The 20,324-nt window shown below is 43.0% G+C and overlaps 1 protein-coding gene across 3 annotated transcripts in view; it reads right to left on the bottom strand.

The window, feature by feature from the left end:
- Positions 1–1,162: 1,162 nt before the first annotated feature.
- METTL16 (methyltransferase 16, N6-methyladenosine) overlaps positions 1,163–20,324 on the bottom strand; it is an 80,810-nt gene continuing 61,648 nt past the window's right edge. For all 3 annotated transcript variants that reach the window (XM_003996410.6, XM_045044002.1, XM_019817345.3), the window contains 2 exons: positions 12,956–13,129; positions 1,163–12,834 (listed from right to left, as the gene is read on the bottom strand). In XM_003996410.6, the coding sequence (XP_003996459.1) occupies positions 12,211–12,834; positions 12,956–13,129 (798 nt within the window). In that variant the 3' untranslated portion in view covers positions 1,163–12,210. The remainder of the gene's footprint in view (positions 12,835–12,955; positions 13,130–20,324) is intronic.

The following is a 20,324-nucleotide window of genomic DNA, read 5'->3' as shown; positions in this document are numbered from 1 at the left end:
GAGATGCTTGCTATTTAAAACAAACAGCCTTACTGGCTTCACATGATCATCTGTTTATTTGGGTCATGTGGGGACAGCAGCCAGGGGATGTTAGGCAAAAGCAAGGGTTTCGAAAGGAGGCTTTTTCTGAGCCTGCCGTTGCCTACAGGAGCCTGAAAATGGCTAAACAGAATTTCTCATCAGCCAGGGTTTCCCCAGTTGGGGAATGGACAGTTGGGGGAGATAACCTACAAGCAGGGTATAAAAGAGGGGAATGGATAGAAGAGCCATTTAACATTTTAGCCCCAGCTTCCTGCTCCAAAGGGATGGAACTGGGGTAAAAGCTGGCAACTGTATTCATTCAAAGGAAAGAGAAAAGTTTTCTGATGTTTCACCAGAAAGGTGAGCACTCTGTGGCAATGATCCAAAGCCCAGCCATTTCCAAAAAGTTGCTCAAGTTTTTTTTAATGGCTTCTAGGTGCTTAGTACCTTTGGAGCAGGACACTTGGGCCACCCATCATTGTGTACTTTTAGCTTTTTTTTTTTTTTTTTTTTAAGTTCATTCATTTATTTTGAGAGAGGGACAGAGGGAGGGAGAGCAAGGTGGGGAGGGGCAGAGAGAAAGGAAGAGAGGGAATCCCAAGCAGGCTCCGTGCTGCCAGCACAGAGCCCGATGCAGGGCTTGAACTCACGAACCGTGAGATCATGACCTGAGCCGAAATCAAGAGTTGGACGCTTAACCAACTGAACCACCCAGGTACCCCAATCATTGTGTACCTTTAAAGGACTTCTGTTTTCAGCCTTCCTCCTCAAATCTTGTGCATCCCGATGCCCAATTTAAATCCCTCCATTTTTTAATATGATGAGATAGAGACATTCCTTTGATGAGGCTACCTTCCACCCACACCGCCCCCACCCCAACAAAGCATTACATACATATGCGACCCTAAGAGCTATGAAAATCAGTTTCCTGACCCCTACGATGCATACGTAATAATGGCAAAAATAAAGCCAAAGTACAGGTATTTACATTAGATCCCGGAAGATGTCCTAATTGTTCAGGCCCAACTTCTCAAATTTGGCAAGTGGTTTTAGGAAGTTTTTCACATATCACAATTAAAACAAGACCAAAGGGAGAAAGTCAGGATGAAGAGTAAGACACTCAGGGACACAGCAGACAACATTCGTTTAACAAATATTTATTGTGTGCCTGACATGTGCCAGGCACGGGGCTAGGTATCCTTGTAGCCAAGGCCAGCTGACATTTGGAAAGCCAGGGTGGGGTAAAAGGTCAGAGCAGAACTCAACTCCACAGTAATACCTGGAAAAGGTTAGCTTTGCCCTCTACCACCATGCTGGACGTAGCTCAAGAGATCATATGACCACACAAAGACTCCTAAGAATGCTGATGTACTCTTTTAGGCTAGGTTCCCAGATAATCATACTTTTCTAAGAAGGTGTAAGAAGCAATTAAATGGACTTTAATTTGGTCCACTTAAGTGGACTGAACCTGATTCCTGACTGACTGATGAGCCCAGTCTGACTGATGAGCAGGATTCTGAATTGCTCGGATAGAGATGTATCCAATGTGGTACTCATTCAGTCATCAATGAAGCAGGCTCCTCGGAGCTGTAAGTTTCCACCGAAGTCCTCACCTACCTTCCTCCACTCCCACTGAGTAAAGGACTCCTCCTGAACCTACAGAACAGGTAAAACCAAGTCATGTACTTCCCCCTCTTCCTTGCCTCACATGACCTCACAGCTGGAAGAGTTGAGATTATCTAGCCAAACCTCCCAAGAGAAGGTGTCTTATCCAAGGTCACAAAGCTGCTTAGTGTCAGCTGGCATGAGTAAGTGGCCTGGTTCTCCTTTGACTCCATGGGACAGGCAAGCCTGGGGAAGTGCGTCCAGAGTCCTTGAAAACCTCACAGAAATGGGTGATGATAGATAACTTCACCCCTTTTGGCTACAGACAGGAATAATCATTAACTTTGCTTAGTGGTGCCCAATAAACAAGCTTAGCAGGTGAGTGAGAAGGCAAGGAAAGAGAATCAGACTGAGGATCCAGAGGCTCAGATGGCCTGAGGATACTGAACTGCGTCAGGCCACTGAGGAATTAAGAGCTTCTAACTGGCCCTAGGTAGATAGCCATTCCTCACTGGTGTTTGTGTCCAGGCTGAAAAGGTGACTGGGGGAAAGGGGGCAGATTTTTATCCAGGCAACCGCCCTGGGTGTGGACACTGAGTAATAAGGAAAGAAATGCAGCTCGGAAGCAAAAAGGGAGGAGCCACGCACTTTGAGCTTTTCTGAGAAACCAAGCTAGCTAAAGGCTACAGCTAGAGTTGGGGGCTATAGAGGACTTGGAGGAGGAAGCTGATCAAACTGGAAAGGCATGAGGGAAAGGATGAGAACTTCAGCTATTCCTCTAAAGAAAAAAAAGTGTCTTTATGAGAGAAAATGAATTCAGGTCAATGGGAGTGAGACTGGGCAAGGCTGTGAACAGAACGAGGGGTAGTCTTGTAATGTGAGTCAAGAGCCAGCTGGGTCAAGTGGAGGCAGGGGGCGTCCATGACAGGGGAGGCCCCCCAGGGCAGAGGGGCTGGGCTGTGATGCCCCACAGAAAAGACAGAGGTCTACTGTCCCAGCAAACCAGGCTCACACCTAAGACGCAGGCTGCAGAATCAAGACTGTAAAACCCAAGAGAGACCAGCTACCTGTGCCCTGAACCGACGCCTTCTCAGAATAGTACGTAAGGCGTGGAGTAGTGGCCTGTCACTGGCTGGAGTGCCTAGATCCAGGGCTCCGTCCACTCTCACAACTGGACTTCTTTCTAAAGCCCCAGGGCTCACTGGGAGAGTGTGTACTGGCCAGTGGTGGGGACACTCTAGGAGCCACATACTAGCCTGTGCCTCTCTTCCCACTTCTAGGCTGGGGACTGATGATACCAGTACATGAGCCCATCCTCAACCCCCAGCGGGCTTGAGTACCTTTCCCATCACCTCAGTTGGCAGTGCTGGAGCTTACCAGTCGTCTCTCTGAACAGTTACTCTGTGATAACTTGGAACCGTTCGTTTAACACAGTTAGGTTCTTAAACTGCATATCATACACCAATACAAATTCAAGTGTTACATGTAAAAAATAATGCCAAAAAGAGCCATAATAAAATACAGGCAAACATTTTTTCTGCTCCACGGGTGGTGAAAGAGATTTCTACCCTTAAAGGAAACAAAGAAAATATAAAGGCAGAGAATGACAGATTTGATTACATAAACCCTCTACAAGCCACTAACTGTAACACCGAAACAAAATCACCACAAATAAAAAGGTATAGGACAAAATGGAGGTAAATATTGGCAAATGTGTCCTTGCAGTTCAGTAACAAAAATAACACTTGTGATGGAAAAATGAACACAGAACATAATTTAAATTTTATAAAATATAGGAGATAACATATATAACAGAAATATGTATACGTATATGAAAATGTCTGGTCTCGCTAATACTACAAAATTAAAACAATGAAAATATTTTTGTCTATCAATTGATAAAGGATTTTTTTTTTAAAGATTTTAAGTAATCTCTATACCCAATGTAGGGCTCAAACCTACAACCCCGAGATCAAAAGCTATACACTCTACCAGCCAGCCAGGCACCCCAATAAAGGATTAAAAAAAAAATCAGCCCTGTAGAGCTATCAAAGGAGTAGTTAAAACTGGCATGTATGGAAATGTAAACTAGCACAATCTTTTTAGTGACCAAATTGGCAATATACACAAAGAGCCTTTAAAAAGGTCATATCCTCTGCCTTCAGTAATTTTAATGTTTATTTATTTTGAGACAGAGTGTGAGCGGTGGAGGTGCAGAGACAGAGGGAGACAGAATCCTAAGCAGGTTCTGTGCTGTCAGCGCAGAGCCCGATGCAGCCCTCGAACCCACAAACCGTGAGATCATGACCTGAGCCAAAATCAAGTCAGATGCTCAACCGAGTGAGCTACCCGGGCACCCCTGCTTCAGTAATTCTTACAGAAGTTTATCCTAAAGCAGTAAGAAAACGCATCAGATTTTTTTAACTAAACTCTATACCTAATGTGGGCCTGAACTCACGACCCTCAAGATTAAGAGTGGCATGCTCTACTGACCGAGCCAGCCAGGCGACACATGAGGATTTTTATACAAACGTGTCCATGAAAGCATTATTTACAATAGTGAAAAATAGAAAATTTCCAGCAAGGAACAACTGGTTTAGTGAAGGAACACTCTCAAGATGACATGTAAAGAAAACACACTGTTAATAAACCCAAAATATGAGTGGTTGTCTCTGGACAGTGTGCTATCTGGTTATTTTAACTTTTTATAAGTCTTCCGACAGACACTAGTTTTATAATCAGAAGGTTATCACAATATATTGCTACATGAAAAGTATAAAACAGTCATATACAACATGATCCCACATTTGTTATTAAAAAATATATATGCATATAAAAATACTAAGATAACGACATGTAAAATAACTCCATTTGAGTAGTGGAATTATAAAGTTTTATTATTTTCTAAATTCTTAGAGTGAAAATGCATTACTTTTGTAATTATTATGAAATTGTTAAAGGGGGAAAAAAGTTCTCCTGTGCTTTCTCAGGAAAGGACTCCTCTCTCTTGATCTCGACTGTGACCTGTTCCTACGGATCTACTTTCCATCCTGGTCCTTCTTCTGAAAGCGCTCCTGTTTCACCCCCCAAAGTGGGTTTCTTCATCTCCCTCCTCACCACCAAACCTATCTAAATCTCTTTCTGCTGCTCAGCTCGCAAGTTCCCCAGAAATGGTTCAGGCGACCCTTCCAATCCAGGTGAGAGATGAGGAAAAGCACTAAGGTGGTGGCACTCAGGATGGAGAGGGTGGGCTGATTGGGGAGGTATTTGTGAAGATGAAAGATTTTAGTCTCTGGTGGCAAAGGAGAGAGAGGAACAGAAATGTCTCATCTGGACAGCTGGATGGACTGTGACCAAGATAGGAGAGAACCAGGTATAGATTGAGTTTGACACTACCATGGTCCTGGGGGAGATGTCCAACAGGTGGTTAGGTATGTGGGTGTTGAATGTTCAAGAAAGGTCTAGACTCAGGAATGATGAATCTATAGGTGAGCAGCAGTTGAAGTCATGGGAGTGGATGCGGCCAGCCTGAAGTGCTAGGAGCAAAGAGCAAACGAGGAACTTGGACAGAATCTTCGGGATTCTCTCTTAAGAGATGAGGAACACTCTAAAAAAGGGGGGGCAGGCAGGAAGCAGACTTGAGGAGCTGAGGTAAATGAGACTTAGGGAAGTGGAGGCGGTAAATATGTAAACAGTTCCACCCCCTGGTGGTGGAAGAGGTCACAAACTGACGGTCTACCAGGTTTTGACAGAATACTGAATTAACTGTCAGGATTTACAACCAAGTAAACTTCTCACAAATCTGGATTTCTGGCTTCCTGCAAAAATTCAGAACATCCAACAAACACCATTTTTGCATGGCAACAACCAACAGGGATCGAATAAAAGCTACTCCCTTTTAGTCAGAGCATGAGCTATTCCATCTTGCCTGGCCCTTGCAGTACAGGATGAGAAAACATGATTCCCTTTGTGAATGAATAAAGTCCTATTGGTGCTCACCTAGAGTTCAGAGAAAATACAGGCTAGAGTTTGGTTCATAAAGCCCCACACTTGACCCTGAAGGCAGAAATCCTGGGACAAACATAGCTGAATGAAGGATCCTTTGCCAGAGCAGACTGGGAACCCCCCTTTCCCAGCAAGAGACATCAAATCTCTTGACTCGCAAAATCTACAGGGGCAGGCCCACGCCTCATCCACTCTCCCAGGAAGGGCCTGGCCCCACAGTGCTCTCTGCATAGTCTTCTCTTTTTGGACAGCAGTAGCACAAGCTGTCATTTCCCTGGGGGCTGATTGGCTGCTAAAGCCAGCCAAGTCCCCTAGCTGGGAATTTCCTGGCTCTAGTTTCTAGACTCTTGGGCCACACTCCCTGAATGGGTCCACCAGATGGCAGGCAGCCTTTTCTTTCCTCCCGATTTACACGAGTTCATTCACCCTACCTGGGGAAGAGGACTTGCTGTTTTTCTGACGACTGCTACCTTCTCCAGTAAGATCAAAAAGCACATCAATTCTGTGAGTGAAATATTTGGAGCTGCCTATTAAACTATAAAAAAAGTAAAACCCTTCTTCCATCATTATACAATTATGTATTGTCAAAGAGTCATTACCTAATTATCAGTTATTTTACATTGATTCTGATCCAACATGTGCTTGTACTAGACATTTTATTATGTGGTTTCCCTAACTACTTAATTATCTGCACTCCTGCCAAATACAAAATTCTATGAAGATTTGGTAGCATAAATTAAGAACTAATTATAAGCAATTTCATTTATCAAATCTTACTCATTGATCATAGGCTGGAGAATAATGTTACCTTCAACTGTGAAGCTGGGTGAGAGAGGCTTTTTCTCTCTTCCCTACAGGCAGGTCCAATGAGCCCAAAAGTCCATTTCCATATTAAGTGTTAGCATTTGTTACGAATCTTCAGATCTGGTACAAGAACCTAGTCTCAGATCTCTGCGCCTGAGTTCAACCCCCACATCTCAGTGACTTAGCTCTGTGAATGACCTTAGGGCAAGTCACTTAAGCTCTCTGAGCTTCCGTTTCTTTAAGCTATCAACAGAGGGACATACACCACTGTGCTGGGTTATTTAAGGAGACAATTTATGTCAGAAGATGGCCAATCAATCTGGTTCCCAGTTTGTCACTCCGGTACATGGAAGCATGGGCTTTGTTTTTGGTCAAGTGGAACTCTACACCTGCAGTTATATACTTGAGGTCTTGGACCTTTGACGGGAGTCTACTGGTAGATTTTCTGACCAGAAATGGACAACTCAAAGAATACAAATAGAAGAGCAAGTTGAGAAGCCCACTATGCTCATGCACTCCTCCGGGTGTCTTAGTACCGCTCTCACTTTCATACTTTCACCTAATGGCTGCTGTTGCGAAGCAAGAATCCTTCATCATTTGTGTGAGGACGCCAAGGCTTAGTGAAACAGATTTACCCCTCTAGTGGAACTGGAACATAAACCCAGGTCTGATGACTGCAAAGTCTCTTTTCTGCTTTTCATTCCCCTAGGGAGGCTGGAGAAGCCTCTGGGATTTATAGATCCTTTGACCTCCTGGGAACATCATATACAAGCCAATTCTGCCAAGCCCAACTGCAGATTCTGGTCTACTCCATCTTACCTCAGCTTCTTGGCTCATAATGAGCACCCATGACCCTCCACTTCCCCGTGGAGAGCCTGGAGTCCCTAAAGTTTCTGCTTGGACAGAGACAGACAGATAGGCCACACCTCAAAGGGCATGCAGAGGTGCAAGGCCTTTGCTCAGTCACAACACGGCCCCCTGCAGTAAAAGCACAGCCTCCAAAAGGCAGCATTAGCTGTTCCAAAAGGGAGCATTAGCTGTTCCAACCAGTAATTAAAAAAATAAACTGATGTTTTAGTCATTTGGGTGAGTCACAGCAGAGGATCTCAATGTCTTTCCAGAGCAGAGTGGGAACTCTCTGGTATGCGTGTGAGGCCCTGCTGCTAGTGGGGTGAGCTCCACGCAGGGCTTTCTAATATTGTGCTGGCACGAGCACCCAGACTTTGTACTTGGGAGCATTTAGAAAGGTTCAAGACCATCAATGCTCTACTCCAGAAGGCAAAAGCCAATTCTTTCTCACTAGTAAACCTCTTCTGGGTGTTACTGGGGTTAGTGCCCATTCAGCAAACCAAATCTCCTAGGCACCAACTTCTCTAAAGATGAGGTCACATCCCTTTCCTAAGGGCACCTCCTGGGTGGCTATAAATGTCATGCACCTTTGAGACTTTCCTTCTCCCAGTGGGCTCCTGACTACCAAGCTGGACCCTTTTCCTCCTACTGTGCAGATCTGCTGGGCCCATCACCTCTGATCCCTGTGCCATAATAGATGGAACTTTTCTGTGAACCAACATAGACCCGAGTTAGTAATACGTATGTTCTACACAGAAACATCCTGTATGGGAAACAAGGCCCAGCTAACCTATAAAATATATATAACACAGAGCCAACTGTGTCAACTTTTGATGTAAACAACATACGACATGCATGCTGGTCCACCAGCCAGATAAACCAAAACAAGAATTAAAAGACAAAGGAACAGTGAAATGTTTCTTAGAACTCTCTATGTTAACTCTACCTGTAACATAAGACTTCTGAAAAATTACTGTTTAGGGTAACTAAACATTCCCCTACCAGTACCCCCATTAACTAGATACTAATAAAAAGTTAATCCAAAGGACTGACCCAGCCTGTATATATTTTAGAGTAGCAGGACACATGGAAATAAAACAGTCAATTGGGACCATAAAGAAACATAAAAAGGTTGAAAATCCATAAAAAAGATCATGGAGTGCTAGGTTTTTCTATTTTTCTACTTTTATTTTTCAAATTTTATTTATGTGAAAATGTACTTGTTTACATAAAAAATATTCTCTGGGTAGTAAAGGGATATTTCAAGAAAATACCAAGGGCACAATTTTATTCATTCACAGCAAAGTTAAGGTGCTTGATAAAAGGGCCAAAGATGCCCCCATGTGGCTAGAAAGGAAAATGCTGTGGTTTAAGAAAGGTGGAAGGGACACACACTCCCTTCTTTAAGAGGCCTTGGATTTTCCATGGGCTTTTGCATCTTTTCCACAACTTGCAGTTTTATTACTTGTCAAAGCTTGAGGCTGGTGTTCTCACATCATTTCCATCAAGAGAAGAGAGGTTTCGTATTTCGAAAAATACACACTAAAACTTTAAGTAATCAACACCAACCCTTAAGATCGGCTGAAACTCCACCACGGTGACATGAACCTTGTAGGACTCACAGCAAGCAGCGCCCTGGTGTGTGAAGAGCAGGGCAAGGATGGGGGGTGAAGGAACCCAGTTGTTGGAAGCAAAGCAGATTCCAAAGAACAAAAGCAGCTTTAGTCCCTCTTGGAAAACAAGTTCAGCTTCTGTTTCTACCTTAGTTATCAAGAGAACAGAAGCCAATGCCAGGGACCAAAAAAGAAAATAAGATAATACCACAAAGATTTAAGTCCATACAATCCGTCAACATGAACTTGACCTCCAGACCCTTAAGGCAAGCACCACTCAACCTTATCATACATGGGTTAATAACCTATTTCTTTAAAGACAAAATTCCCTTTTCCCTTATACCAGAGGTGTATGTATCACACATCACACAATTATAAAATATATGCATAATGAAAATAATTTTTAGATGTTTTAAAAAGACGTTTTCAATGTTCTCTCATTAGACAGAAATAAACTTTTCTTCTCAGAGAAGAAAACGAAGACAACCAAGTGCAAAGAAGGCACTCAGAGCTCTAGCTGGAAGCTTCCCTCATCATACAGTTTTTAAATTCTAAAAGGGTGAGCTGACCACCTATAAAACCTCCTCCAGGACACCGAGCCTTAAACCTGGGGCACTGCAACACACAGAGACGCAAGACACATCTTTTGTGCCTCCAGTCACACCTTGGTACCAGACTCAAATGAAGGCTAATACTGTGCCCAAAATGCACGGGCAAGGAGTGTATGTAAACATACCACTCATCTAACACAGAAAAATACAAGACGTTAAATGAAGAGAAGAGTAATCTAAAATTAAATATACAGCATGAGTACAAAGTTAAACCCACACACTCATGCACCTCCCATCGACAGACTAGAAGGAAAACATTAAACACCAACAGTGGTCATAACTGAGAAGACTGTGACTGGGGTGATTTTGTTGCTGTTTTCGACTTTGATTTTCCAAATCTTTAATGAGTACACGCTACTCTTTTACAATGAAGCAAATATGCAAACAATACGTATTGACCATTTATCAAATGAATAATTACAACCTAATTCAATTATCCTAAAATTCTATCAAGATAAGACCACAAGGTTTGGGACCTGCATAGGATTTAAATGTGTCAGGAGGATGGGGAGGTTGGGGGGGGGGGCGGGGGGAGGAGGCACAAGAGAAGATTACTGAACCAGAAGAATTCAAGGGCATGAATTCAATCTTGGCTCTGTGTGAACCTGGGTATTGATTTCCTCATCCTGTCAAATGAGAGGTTGGGCCAGTGCTTCCTAATCCTCAGTGGCTCACTGACCCCTCTAAGTCAGAGATCCTTATTTCCGGAGAAGTGGTGGTGGTGGTGGGTGTTCACAGAGCTTTTAGAAATAATCCAGGAGTTTTATGGACTCTCTAGAGGTCCTTGGACCGGGTCAAGAACACTGGTTAATCTGTTCTCTTCTGCAGCTCTGTCTCCAATGACAGAGGGAAGTATAATATGGTCCTATTTTCATTTCTTGAATCTTTGCTGAGGGCTGGGTCTAGGTGTTGCCAAAATATGCCAAGGTCATCAGTTTTTTGCCCTAACCAACAGCCACTTTTCAAGAAAAAACTTTTTAATGTTTATTTTTGAGAGAGTGCGCACATGAGCGGGAGAGGGGCAGAGAGAAGGGTGGGGGAGGACAGAGGATGTGAAGCAGGCTCTGTGCTGATAGCAGACAGCCCAGCGCGGGACTCAAACTCACAAACCATGAGATCACGACCTGAGCTGAAGTCGGATGCTCAACTTTTAGACCCACCCAGGAGCCCCTAGCCACCTTTCAAAAGCATGGCTTAACTGCTCAGCCCCCATTTGCTTTGCAGATAGGAAGGAGCACCATACAACAAGTTCAGTCTAAACAGAACATGAGACTACTGGTGTAGAATCAAAATCAAGGTGTGAAAGTTTAAGTACAGCAGAGGGTAACTGAGACACCAAGAGAACAACAACAACAAAAATACTCTTTTTCCAGAGGCATTCCTGCTGAACCCTGACATTCCAGTGAGAAACATGTTTTAAGAACATGGTTACCCTGGCCTCAAAATTCTCTAAGGCAAACAGGTAAGCACAGAAGGGATTACAAGGGGACCCACAAAAAACATTATTTGATCAACTACAAATTCTCTGTCAATAGATGAAACTTTCTTAAGCAACATACTGCTCATAACTATCTCGCTCCATTTATTTGTTTTTACTTTTTTATTTTTTACTTGAGAGAGAGAGAATCTTAAGTAGGCTCTACACTCAGCGCAGAGCCCAATGCAGGGCTCGATCCCATGACCCTGGGATCATGACCTGAGCTCAAATCAAGAGTCGGATGCTCAACCGACTGAGCCACCCAGGCGCTCCACCCCCCCCCCCAATTTCTTATTTCTATCATCATTTCTCCATTCAAAGCAATGAAAATATTTCCCCCAATCGCAGGATTCAAACAGGATGGACAGATTTCAATTCTGAATACTGTTACATGAAAAATAAAACAAAGCTCCACTTTGTATGTCAAAAAAACAAAACAAACTCAAACCATACATCAGTAAAACTACTACAAAACACTACTTTCAAATAGTTTGGAGGTAGGGTTATGGCTTCATTCTGTTGTATCTCAGTCACATCTGGGAGTTTTGCTTACCTAATTATTTCTGAAATAAGCAGCATCAAAACAGCTATGAATCAGGAATGTGACGTTTCCAGGAGCCCTCCCAGGTCAGCCCTTCTTCTTGGCATCACTAAGCTTTCTCCCCCACCACCTAACACTAGGCCAGTTCCTTCCTCAAGACTGATACAGGGGTCATCAAGCCTATGTACCCAGAGAAGTCTTGCAGGTGACTCCAGAAGTGGGCACAGGGCCTATCTGCCCGCTGTACTGCCTCTATTCAGAGAATGAGAAAGCCACCCCTCCTCAAGAAGCAACTATGGATGACAGAGACAGCATGATGCTCTGTAGTTCTGACCCAGACCAGACTCCAAAAACAATCCTTTTGGCCTCGGCTAAGCTAAGGTGATCAGCTTAAGTCAGGTTTAAATCCCTCCTGAATTTACTGATGGCTTTTTATTGATGCTGGTAACCACAATTTATCCTCATGAATTACCACACTAATGCCCAGTGACTTTAATAAGGGGGATTGGGCAGGGGTTAAAAATAGATTAATTTGTTCCTTTTCTTTCTTTCTTTCTTTCCTTTTTTTTTTTTTTTTTTTTTTTTTAAGAAAACTGCACATAATGACCAATGGGCCTATGGTGGAATACCTCTTGCCACCCCAAGGCAAGCTACTTTATAGAAACTTCCCAGCTGTGCAAGAATTTAACTAGCAACAAGCCTGAAAATTTGGTTACGTATATAGGTACAAAGCTGGTTCATCAAATCCCTATTCTGGCCCTCAACCCAATGCATTTCAACTAAAGCATCATCTACCTCCTTCTTTACATTTATCAAACACTTGAATAGGTAATGTCCAGCCACTCCTTGGAGATGGCTTCCTTTTTCAGACACCGGGCTGCTGAACTGCTCAGATGCCTCTCGGTCCTGGGCCCCATTGCTAGAGCCTTTACAATTTTCTGAAGCCTCCATCCCTCCCTTTTCCTCACTCCTTTCATCCTCCACAGGTTCTGGGTTTTCATCCTGGGAAAGCAGATCCTGGTTTGAGGAATGGCCCTCAAGAGTGGAAGATTCGCCTTCCTGTGCAGCAGGCCCACACAGGGCGCCCTCCTGGGGGCCCTGGGCCAAATCCTGGCTACTGCCAGACTCTCTCGGGGTGGACTTCTTCTCTTCCAAAGCTTGGATGACGTCCTCAGGAGCTCGCGGAACTTCTCTCAACTGTCTCACTCGCTCCCGTTTCTTTCTCCTTAAATGAATCCAGGAGTTTTCTATTGCTGTTAGGAAAAGGCTAACCTCTTCCTTTCCACAGGGGACTCGTTTATGCTGAACCTATTCGGAGGAAAAACAGAATTTGATAGAAAATCACTTTTCTCAAACTTCAAAAACAAAAAAGAAAAGAAAAGAAAAAAGATTATTGTTAAGGAAGTCATCAATGTGCTTAACAAAGTACCTTCAGATCGGTGAGGATTTTTTCAATCCACGTTGTCACAACTACTATGCCTTCCACTGTCTCAGAGCCCAAAGATGATGCTTTGAGGGATAATTCTTTCATCACAGACTCTAACACCACGAACGTGATGGGTTTCCTTGACTTCTCTAATTTTCTTCGCTTACTGGGTGGTGACTGAAAGAAAAAGAAGGCATGGGGGAAGAAGTTATCCAACTAATGAAATTTCATGTATTATAATGAACTCAGCTAGGGACACTTCCATGACTTCTACTACCAAATGTAGAGCACTAAAAAATGCAAAGACCTTTGCATGCCATACCATGCTGCCTATGGTCAGGCTATCAGCATATAACAGCCTCCAATTACTGAATGTCCCTCATCTATGTGTTGTGCCCAGCACACACCTGTATGATTATTTATTTCATAGCAACTCAAGGACACTGGGGACTCTGTGTTCTATTCTATCAAGAACTGCATGGGGGCGTCTGGCTGGCTCAGTTGGTAGAGCATGTGACTCTTGGTCTCAGGGTTGTGAGTTCAAGCCCCAGGCTGGGCATGAAGCTTACTTAAAAAATTAAAATTAAAAAAATAAGAACTGCATGGTTTAAAATTGCCTACTTGTAGTCCAACTTTATACTTGTTGAGGCTTGAAGATCACATGTGAGGAATGACCAGGGTCAACTAGGATCACATGGGCAGAGAAGGAGGCCTGCTGCATCTTGGCTAATGTTGGGACCAAGCCAATGGCTAGCTGTGCACTGCCTCTCTGCTGGAAGAAGAGATACCAGTGGTGATGAGAAGAGTGGATTTGAAAGTTGGTTCCACACAATTCAAGACTCTCATCTTTCTATTTCAAGCTTAGAAAGTGAATTGTACTCTACCCACTAGAGGGACTCAAGTTCCATTTTAAAAACTAAATCACATATATTTAAAATTTGTTTCTTTAAACATTTACTAAATTTTTTAAATGATTCTTAGTTCAGGCTAGATATATTATGAACACTTTAAGAGGCAGACTTCCACCTGTTGACAAAATTTATCAAAACTTTAAAAAATTAAGATAATTCTAAGGGTCAGGGTCAAAGTGAGCAGGTGGAGATTATAAGTGTTTTCATAAAGAGAAAACACTTTAGTCAGGTTGAAAGCCCCTTTCCTGCAAAAAGCAGTCACCGATAGCGGTGTTGCCGTTAACTGCAATTCTGCCTGACAATGGTGACAGAGCACATGCATATACACACTGTCAGGTCCGCTTCCTGGGTGAGGCCTTGTAAGGAATAATCAGCAACTCCACATCCCACATGCACACAACAAAACAGCCAGTTTATTCCATGCTAGAAAACTTCTAGATCGTATTTCTAAGAAACAATCTATATTTTCCCTTTATACCAAGACATTTTAAAAAAGGGGGGGGGGGCAGAATTAGAGAACACTAGAAAACAAGTTTAGAAGAAAAGGACCAAAAACAAAGGGTACATATATGAGTAAGAACCTGCTCTTGAAAAACAAATCATGGACTCCAAGCTCTAAGTCTGAACTTGTTCAATTAATGTCTCAGACAAGATGAGACAAATTCATATTGATATTAACACAGTAGTATTGCTATTAATCAATCACCCAGCCTAAGAAACATATTTTCTATAGTCTACCGAGAGCCTAACACTTCCCATTAAGGAGTTTAAAACATGACTATTAAGCTGTGGAGGAAGAAAGATAATGGTGTGTAGGGGGGGAATGGGAGAGAAGAACCAGATTCCCCAATCCACTTCCCAGCATCCAAGGCTGTTACTATGGACAGTTCACTGTAACAGGAGCATCCCTGACAGCCCACCCAGCACACTAAAGGTCACCCAGAAATATGGCTAAAAGGACAGTGCCTGCTATCTCTTCTGACAGAGATGGTAATCATTTGTGTTTACAAATTCAAACCAGCAAAGTGAAGATTTTGGCGTTTCTCGATTGGTCATGCTGGAGCTGGCCTACAATACTCTTTCTCCAAAAGAAAGAATGGACTCACCATCATTTCTAGAAATTAAAGGAGAGAAATGTGTCCTCACTGAACCTAACAAGACCTCTATCAAGGATCCACTTTCCAAGTTCCGAGGGAATCAGAAATAACAAAATAGACAATTTATTACCCTATTACCCCAGGATGAAAATGAAAACTTCTGCCTCTCAAATATGGTTCCTTTACCTTGCATTCTGGTCCCAGTTTTCCATATGTAATGGCCAACTGATAAATCTGGTATTTCTGAATATTCTTAGTGAATTACTTTAATACACACATACACATACACAGTCCTCCCAAGACTGTTTTAGTTTTACTCTATTATAGAAACTAGGCACTCAAAAGACAGATAATTTATAGTCCAGAAATTCTTAGGGTTTTAAATGATTAAAGTCTAACATAGGCTTGGCTTACAGCAATCATTCCTTTCCCCCTCTTATTTGTACTGAAATTCCTTTTTGGGGCGCCTGGGTGGTGCAGTCGGTTAAGCGTCCGACTTCAGCCAGGTCACGATCTCGCGGTCCGGGAGTTTGAGCCCCGCGTCGGGCTCTGGGCGGATGGCTCGGAGCCTGGAGCCTGTTTCCGATTCTGTGTCTCCCTCTCTCTCTGCCCCTCCCCCGTTCATGCTCTGTCTCTCTCTGTCCCAAAAATAAATAAACGTTGAAAAAAAAAATTAAAAAAAAAAAGAAATTCCTTTTTATCCCCCCCTATCTTTTTTTTTATAAGTTTATTTTTGGGGCGCCTAGGTGGCTCGGTCGGTGAGGCGTCCGACTTCGGCTCAGGTCACGATCTCACAGTCCGTGAGTTCGAGCCCCGCGTCAGGCTCTGTGCTGGCAGCTCAGAGCCTGGAGCCTGTTTCAGATTCTGTGTCTCCCTCTCTCTCTGCCCCTCCCCTGTTCATGCTCTGTCTCTGTCTCAAAAATAAATAAACGTTAAAAAAAAAAATTTATTTTTGAGAGAATGAGAGTGGGGGAGGGGCAGAGGGAGGGGAGCAGAGAAGATCTGGAAACTGGCTTCACACTGACAGCAGAGAGCCCGATGTGGGGCTTGAACCCACAAACTGTGAAAACATTACCTGAGCCAAAGTTGGCTGCTCAACTGACTGAGGCACCCAGGTGCCCTTGAAATTTCTTTTTTTTTTTTTAATGTTTTATTTTTGAGAGAGAGAGAGAGTGCGCGTGTGCAAGCGGAGGAGGGGACAGAGGATCCAAAGTGGGCTGTGAGCTGACAGCAATGAGCCCCATGTGAGGTTTGAACTCGTGAACCATGAGATCATGACCTAAGCCCAAGTTGGACTCTCAACTGAGTAAGCCACCCAGGTGCCCCTGTACTGAAATTTCTTAGCAGGCAGGGCTAGAGTAAAATACAGGAGCAGGCCTTGAGAAATTAGTAACTAAACTCAACCCCATAGGTCCCCAACAGCAGGTAATCTTATACCCTGCCACAACACTAGAAGCTGTTTTCCCCCAACAGAGATAACTTATTGCAAATATGCTTATAATCTCAAATCACAAGTGTTTTCAACAAAGGGTGCCACACTCAAACTGTCATCATCTAGTTTAAGCGGCAAAATAACATCAATAATTTAACATTTTAAAATGTAAAACAAAATCACTTATTTACCATGGTTTATTCAGTTTAATGTGAAGAACCAGAAGGTGAATTTACAACTGATTTTGCATTAGAAAATATACTACTATAGTCCCCAGCTGAAAGGACAATGTGAAAGAAGTTTGGTGAGGAACTGTAAACTCCATAGGGGATACTAGTTTTGTATTTTTTGAATTGCAAGGATTTAATGAATAACAATCAACAGGGGGTGGGACCTCGAATGTTATTTTGTTGCAGCATTTAAGAATACATTAGATTGAGGGGCACCTGGGTGGCTCAGTGGGTTGGGTTGAGACTTCGGCTCAGGTCATGAGCTCACGGTTTGTGAGTTCAAGCCCCACGTCGGGCTCTGTGCTGTCAGCTTGGAGCCTGGAGCCTGCTTGGGATTCTGTGTCTCCTTCTCTCTCTCTGCCCCTCCCCCACTTGTGCTCTGTCTCTGTCTCTCAAAAAAAATTAAAAAATAAAAAAAAATAAATGTAAAAGAAAAAATTTTTTTAAAAAGAATACATTGGATTGAAAATATAAATAGAAAAACAGTTCTTTTTTAATGTTTATTATTTTTGAGAGACAGAGACAGAGCATGAGCGGGTGATGGGCAGAAGGAGAGGGAGACAGAATCTGAAGCAGGCTCCAGGCTCCTAGCTGTCAGCACAGAGCCCGACACGGGGCTCGAGCCCATGAACTGTGATCATGACCTGAGCCAAAGTTGGAACCTTAACTGACTGAACCACCCAGGCGCCCCTGAACAAAAACAGTTTTTTTAAAAAAATTTTTTTTTAATGTTTATTTATTTTTGAGAGAGAGAGAGAGAGAGAGAGAGAGAGAGAGAGACAGACAGAGTATGAGTGGGAGAGGGGCAGAGAGAGAGAGAGAGAGGGAACACAGATTCTGAAACAGGCTCCAGCCTCCAAGCTGTCAGCACAGAGCCTGATGCGGGGCTCAAACTCACAAACCGTGAGATCATGACCTGAGCCGAAGTCGGTGCCCAACCCACTGAGCCACCCAGGTGCCCCTAAAAACAGTTCTTAAATTTTAAAATATGCTTTACCTAACAGGGCTGTAGATAAATTTCTTAAATCCTCACTCTTACTTTCATTTCTACATCTCAGTGGTGCAATCAGTCAAGAGACTTTCAAATGAGGTGTAACGTGACACAAATCCATGTAGCATCTGCTATGCTGCCAAAGCTCTGTTGTTAACTATGGCTAAGGCAAAAACTGTGTCAAAGAAGCCACAGGCTACAGGAAACCATTAAGTTCTCCCCAGTATCTGCAGGAAAAGAAGGGAGTCATTCACTAGAGATGTGCTGCGCAGGTAGCCACAGCCTCCTCGTTTTGACAGAACAAGCTCCAGACCGGTCCTGAGGGGAAAGGAGGGCTCTTCTTGCTCTCGGCCACTGCAGTGGAGGCTTTGCTGTTCTGCTGCGCTCTGAATGGCTGCTGCCCTAAGTCCTCCAGAAACCAGCAGAATGCCTGTGAGCTATTATTCTGCACAGACTATCATTATCTGGAGAAACAGAGCCAAGGGGCCAACACTGACGCCTGACTAGAATACAGACAGGAGGTGTGCTGGGAAGGACAGCCAGATTACCTCACCAACTATGCCTTATTTAAATGTGTATCAGCTCTGCTGCCATGAAGTGGACTGAATATTTTGTTGTCCAAGAGTGCAGCTTTCCTATTAACAGTTCAGTGGGCATTTCTATTGCTATCTTAATCTGACAGGTTACTGTTTAAAATGTCCTGAAATTGGGGTGCCTGGCTGGCTGAGTAGGTAGAACATGTGACTCTTTTTTAAAAAAAAATGATTTTATTTTTAAGTAATTTCTACACCCACTGTGGGGCTCAAACTCACAAACACAAGATCAAGAGTCGCATGCTCTACCAACTGAGCCAACCAGGTATCCCAAGTAGGGGTGGTTTTAACCCTACATCTGTATTTCCTTACTCTAAAAAAACAAACAATGGAAGGATAAATTATAAAACTGTGTAAATAGCGACCCATGCAGCAGTGAGGTTTCAAAGACACAAGACAAGCTAGATTACTAAGTGTGTGTGTGTGTGTGTGTGTGTGTGTGTATATATATGAGATTTGATTTTGAAATCATGTATTTTTCACAATTACAAAATTAACACACAAAAAGGAATCCCTAAGAAATGAAATGAATGGGCTTGGTGGCATAAACCCGCAAAGAGGAAACATTCCAAATGACTTTAAAATCTATCACGAGACAGTCCCCACGGACAAAAGAAATGAAAAAACGACAAAATAGTTATTTTCACAAGTCATTTTGTTGATGATGTTAATCCTGAGACTGTTGTGGTGAATTGTGGGTCAAAACAAATGAATAATTATGTTAGCATGGTTGAGGATTAGGCTGACTTTTTAGAGCTCCCAATTTCCTCATCTAGCAAGTGGGGACAATACTTCACTTGTTAAGTTTAAATAAAATGACAGAACATGTGTGATGATTCACATAACAACTCCTCCATGAAGTCAGCTCTGACTAGCCAGCCGGAACTGCTTTCATTTTAGGAGCTCCCTAACTCCTGACCATTCATTTCAGCACTTACTCAGACATAATTCTGTAGCAATGCTGTGTGTGCGTTTCCCTCCCATAAAACTAATCACCATAAGGATAGAAAATGGTGTCTTCTTTCTTTGGTGTTATCACAATGAAGATCATACTTAATAAGATAAGTAACTAAGCAAAGGGTCCTTAGCTCTGATTTTGCTCAAAAGCTCAGTTCCTTAATCGCATCTGTTTTACAGCCTGCTGTATAGCCTGGTACAGTGCTGGTTTTCAAGCCATTGAATAGCAGAATCTCTTCAAGAAATAAAGTCAATAAGTAATATTGATGTAATCAGATCATCTCTGGTTAAAATGACAGCAAAGCCTGAAGTTCCAACCTGACACCTGCCCCAGCTGTCATCTCCCTGTGGCACCCTACACAGAATCCCTAACCTATCTAGAACCAGTTTGCAAACCTATGCAGTAGTAAAGAGAGCACTGTCAGGAGACCCCAGCTGTGACACTAACAAGGTTACCGATTAATTTGACCCCTTCCCTCCATCTGCTTTCCAAAAGCCTTCTAGCTTTGCTTCCTTAGACAGGAAAGAAATGTCTTGAATGCAGAGGGATAATTTTTTTTTTAACCAGAATTCCAGGGCAATGGTCATAACTAAGAGTGCACAACTTGCTAGGGCCACACTATTTGTCCTTCTTGTTTTGACAAGTGTTAAACTTCTGAAAGCAAAGCAAAGCTAAAATAACATCTTGAGCAATTAGACGAGAAGCTGGGACAAAGAGGCATTCTAAGTGGCTTGTTAAATCCGTAAAGAACAGTCCTCACAATATGCTTCCTTATATACATCATCAGTCAGGAATGATTGTACAAAAATTCTATCAACACCAGGACTCATCCTTTTGTTGCTAAAATAAATCCAGCTAAGAGCAATGGACTTAGTGTAGGCACTTGAATCAGAATTTTTTTTAGCATTCAGCACCAACAGCAACGAGTTAGTGGGCCCGAGATAAGTGAAAATAGAAGTTGCCATAGTAACTTGCACATTTACCCTAAAAAGGCAGGAGTGGGGGTGGGGTGGGGAAGTAGGTCAATATTTCTACTTAACTAGCTCTAGTCCTTGGCTTCCTCTCCTCATCGAAAGCAGCATCCTCCTACCTACCCACCCCTAACAGGAGCAAGAGGGAGAAAGCCAGGTGAGCATTTCAAAATGCAAGAGGTGGGAAGA

This window comes from Felis catus, chromosome E1 (genome assembly GCF_018350175.1).
Source record: "Felis catus isolate Fca126 chromosome E1, F.catus_Fca126_mat1.0, whole genome shotgun sequence".
NCBI classification, from domain to species: Eukaryota; Metazoa; Chordata; class Mammalia; order Carnivora; family Felidae; genus Felis; species Felis catus.
The sequence above is the reverse complement of the archived record's forward strand: the minus strand, read 5'-3'. Positions and strand labels throughout refer to the sequence as shown.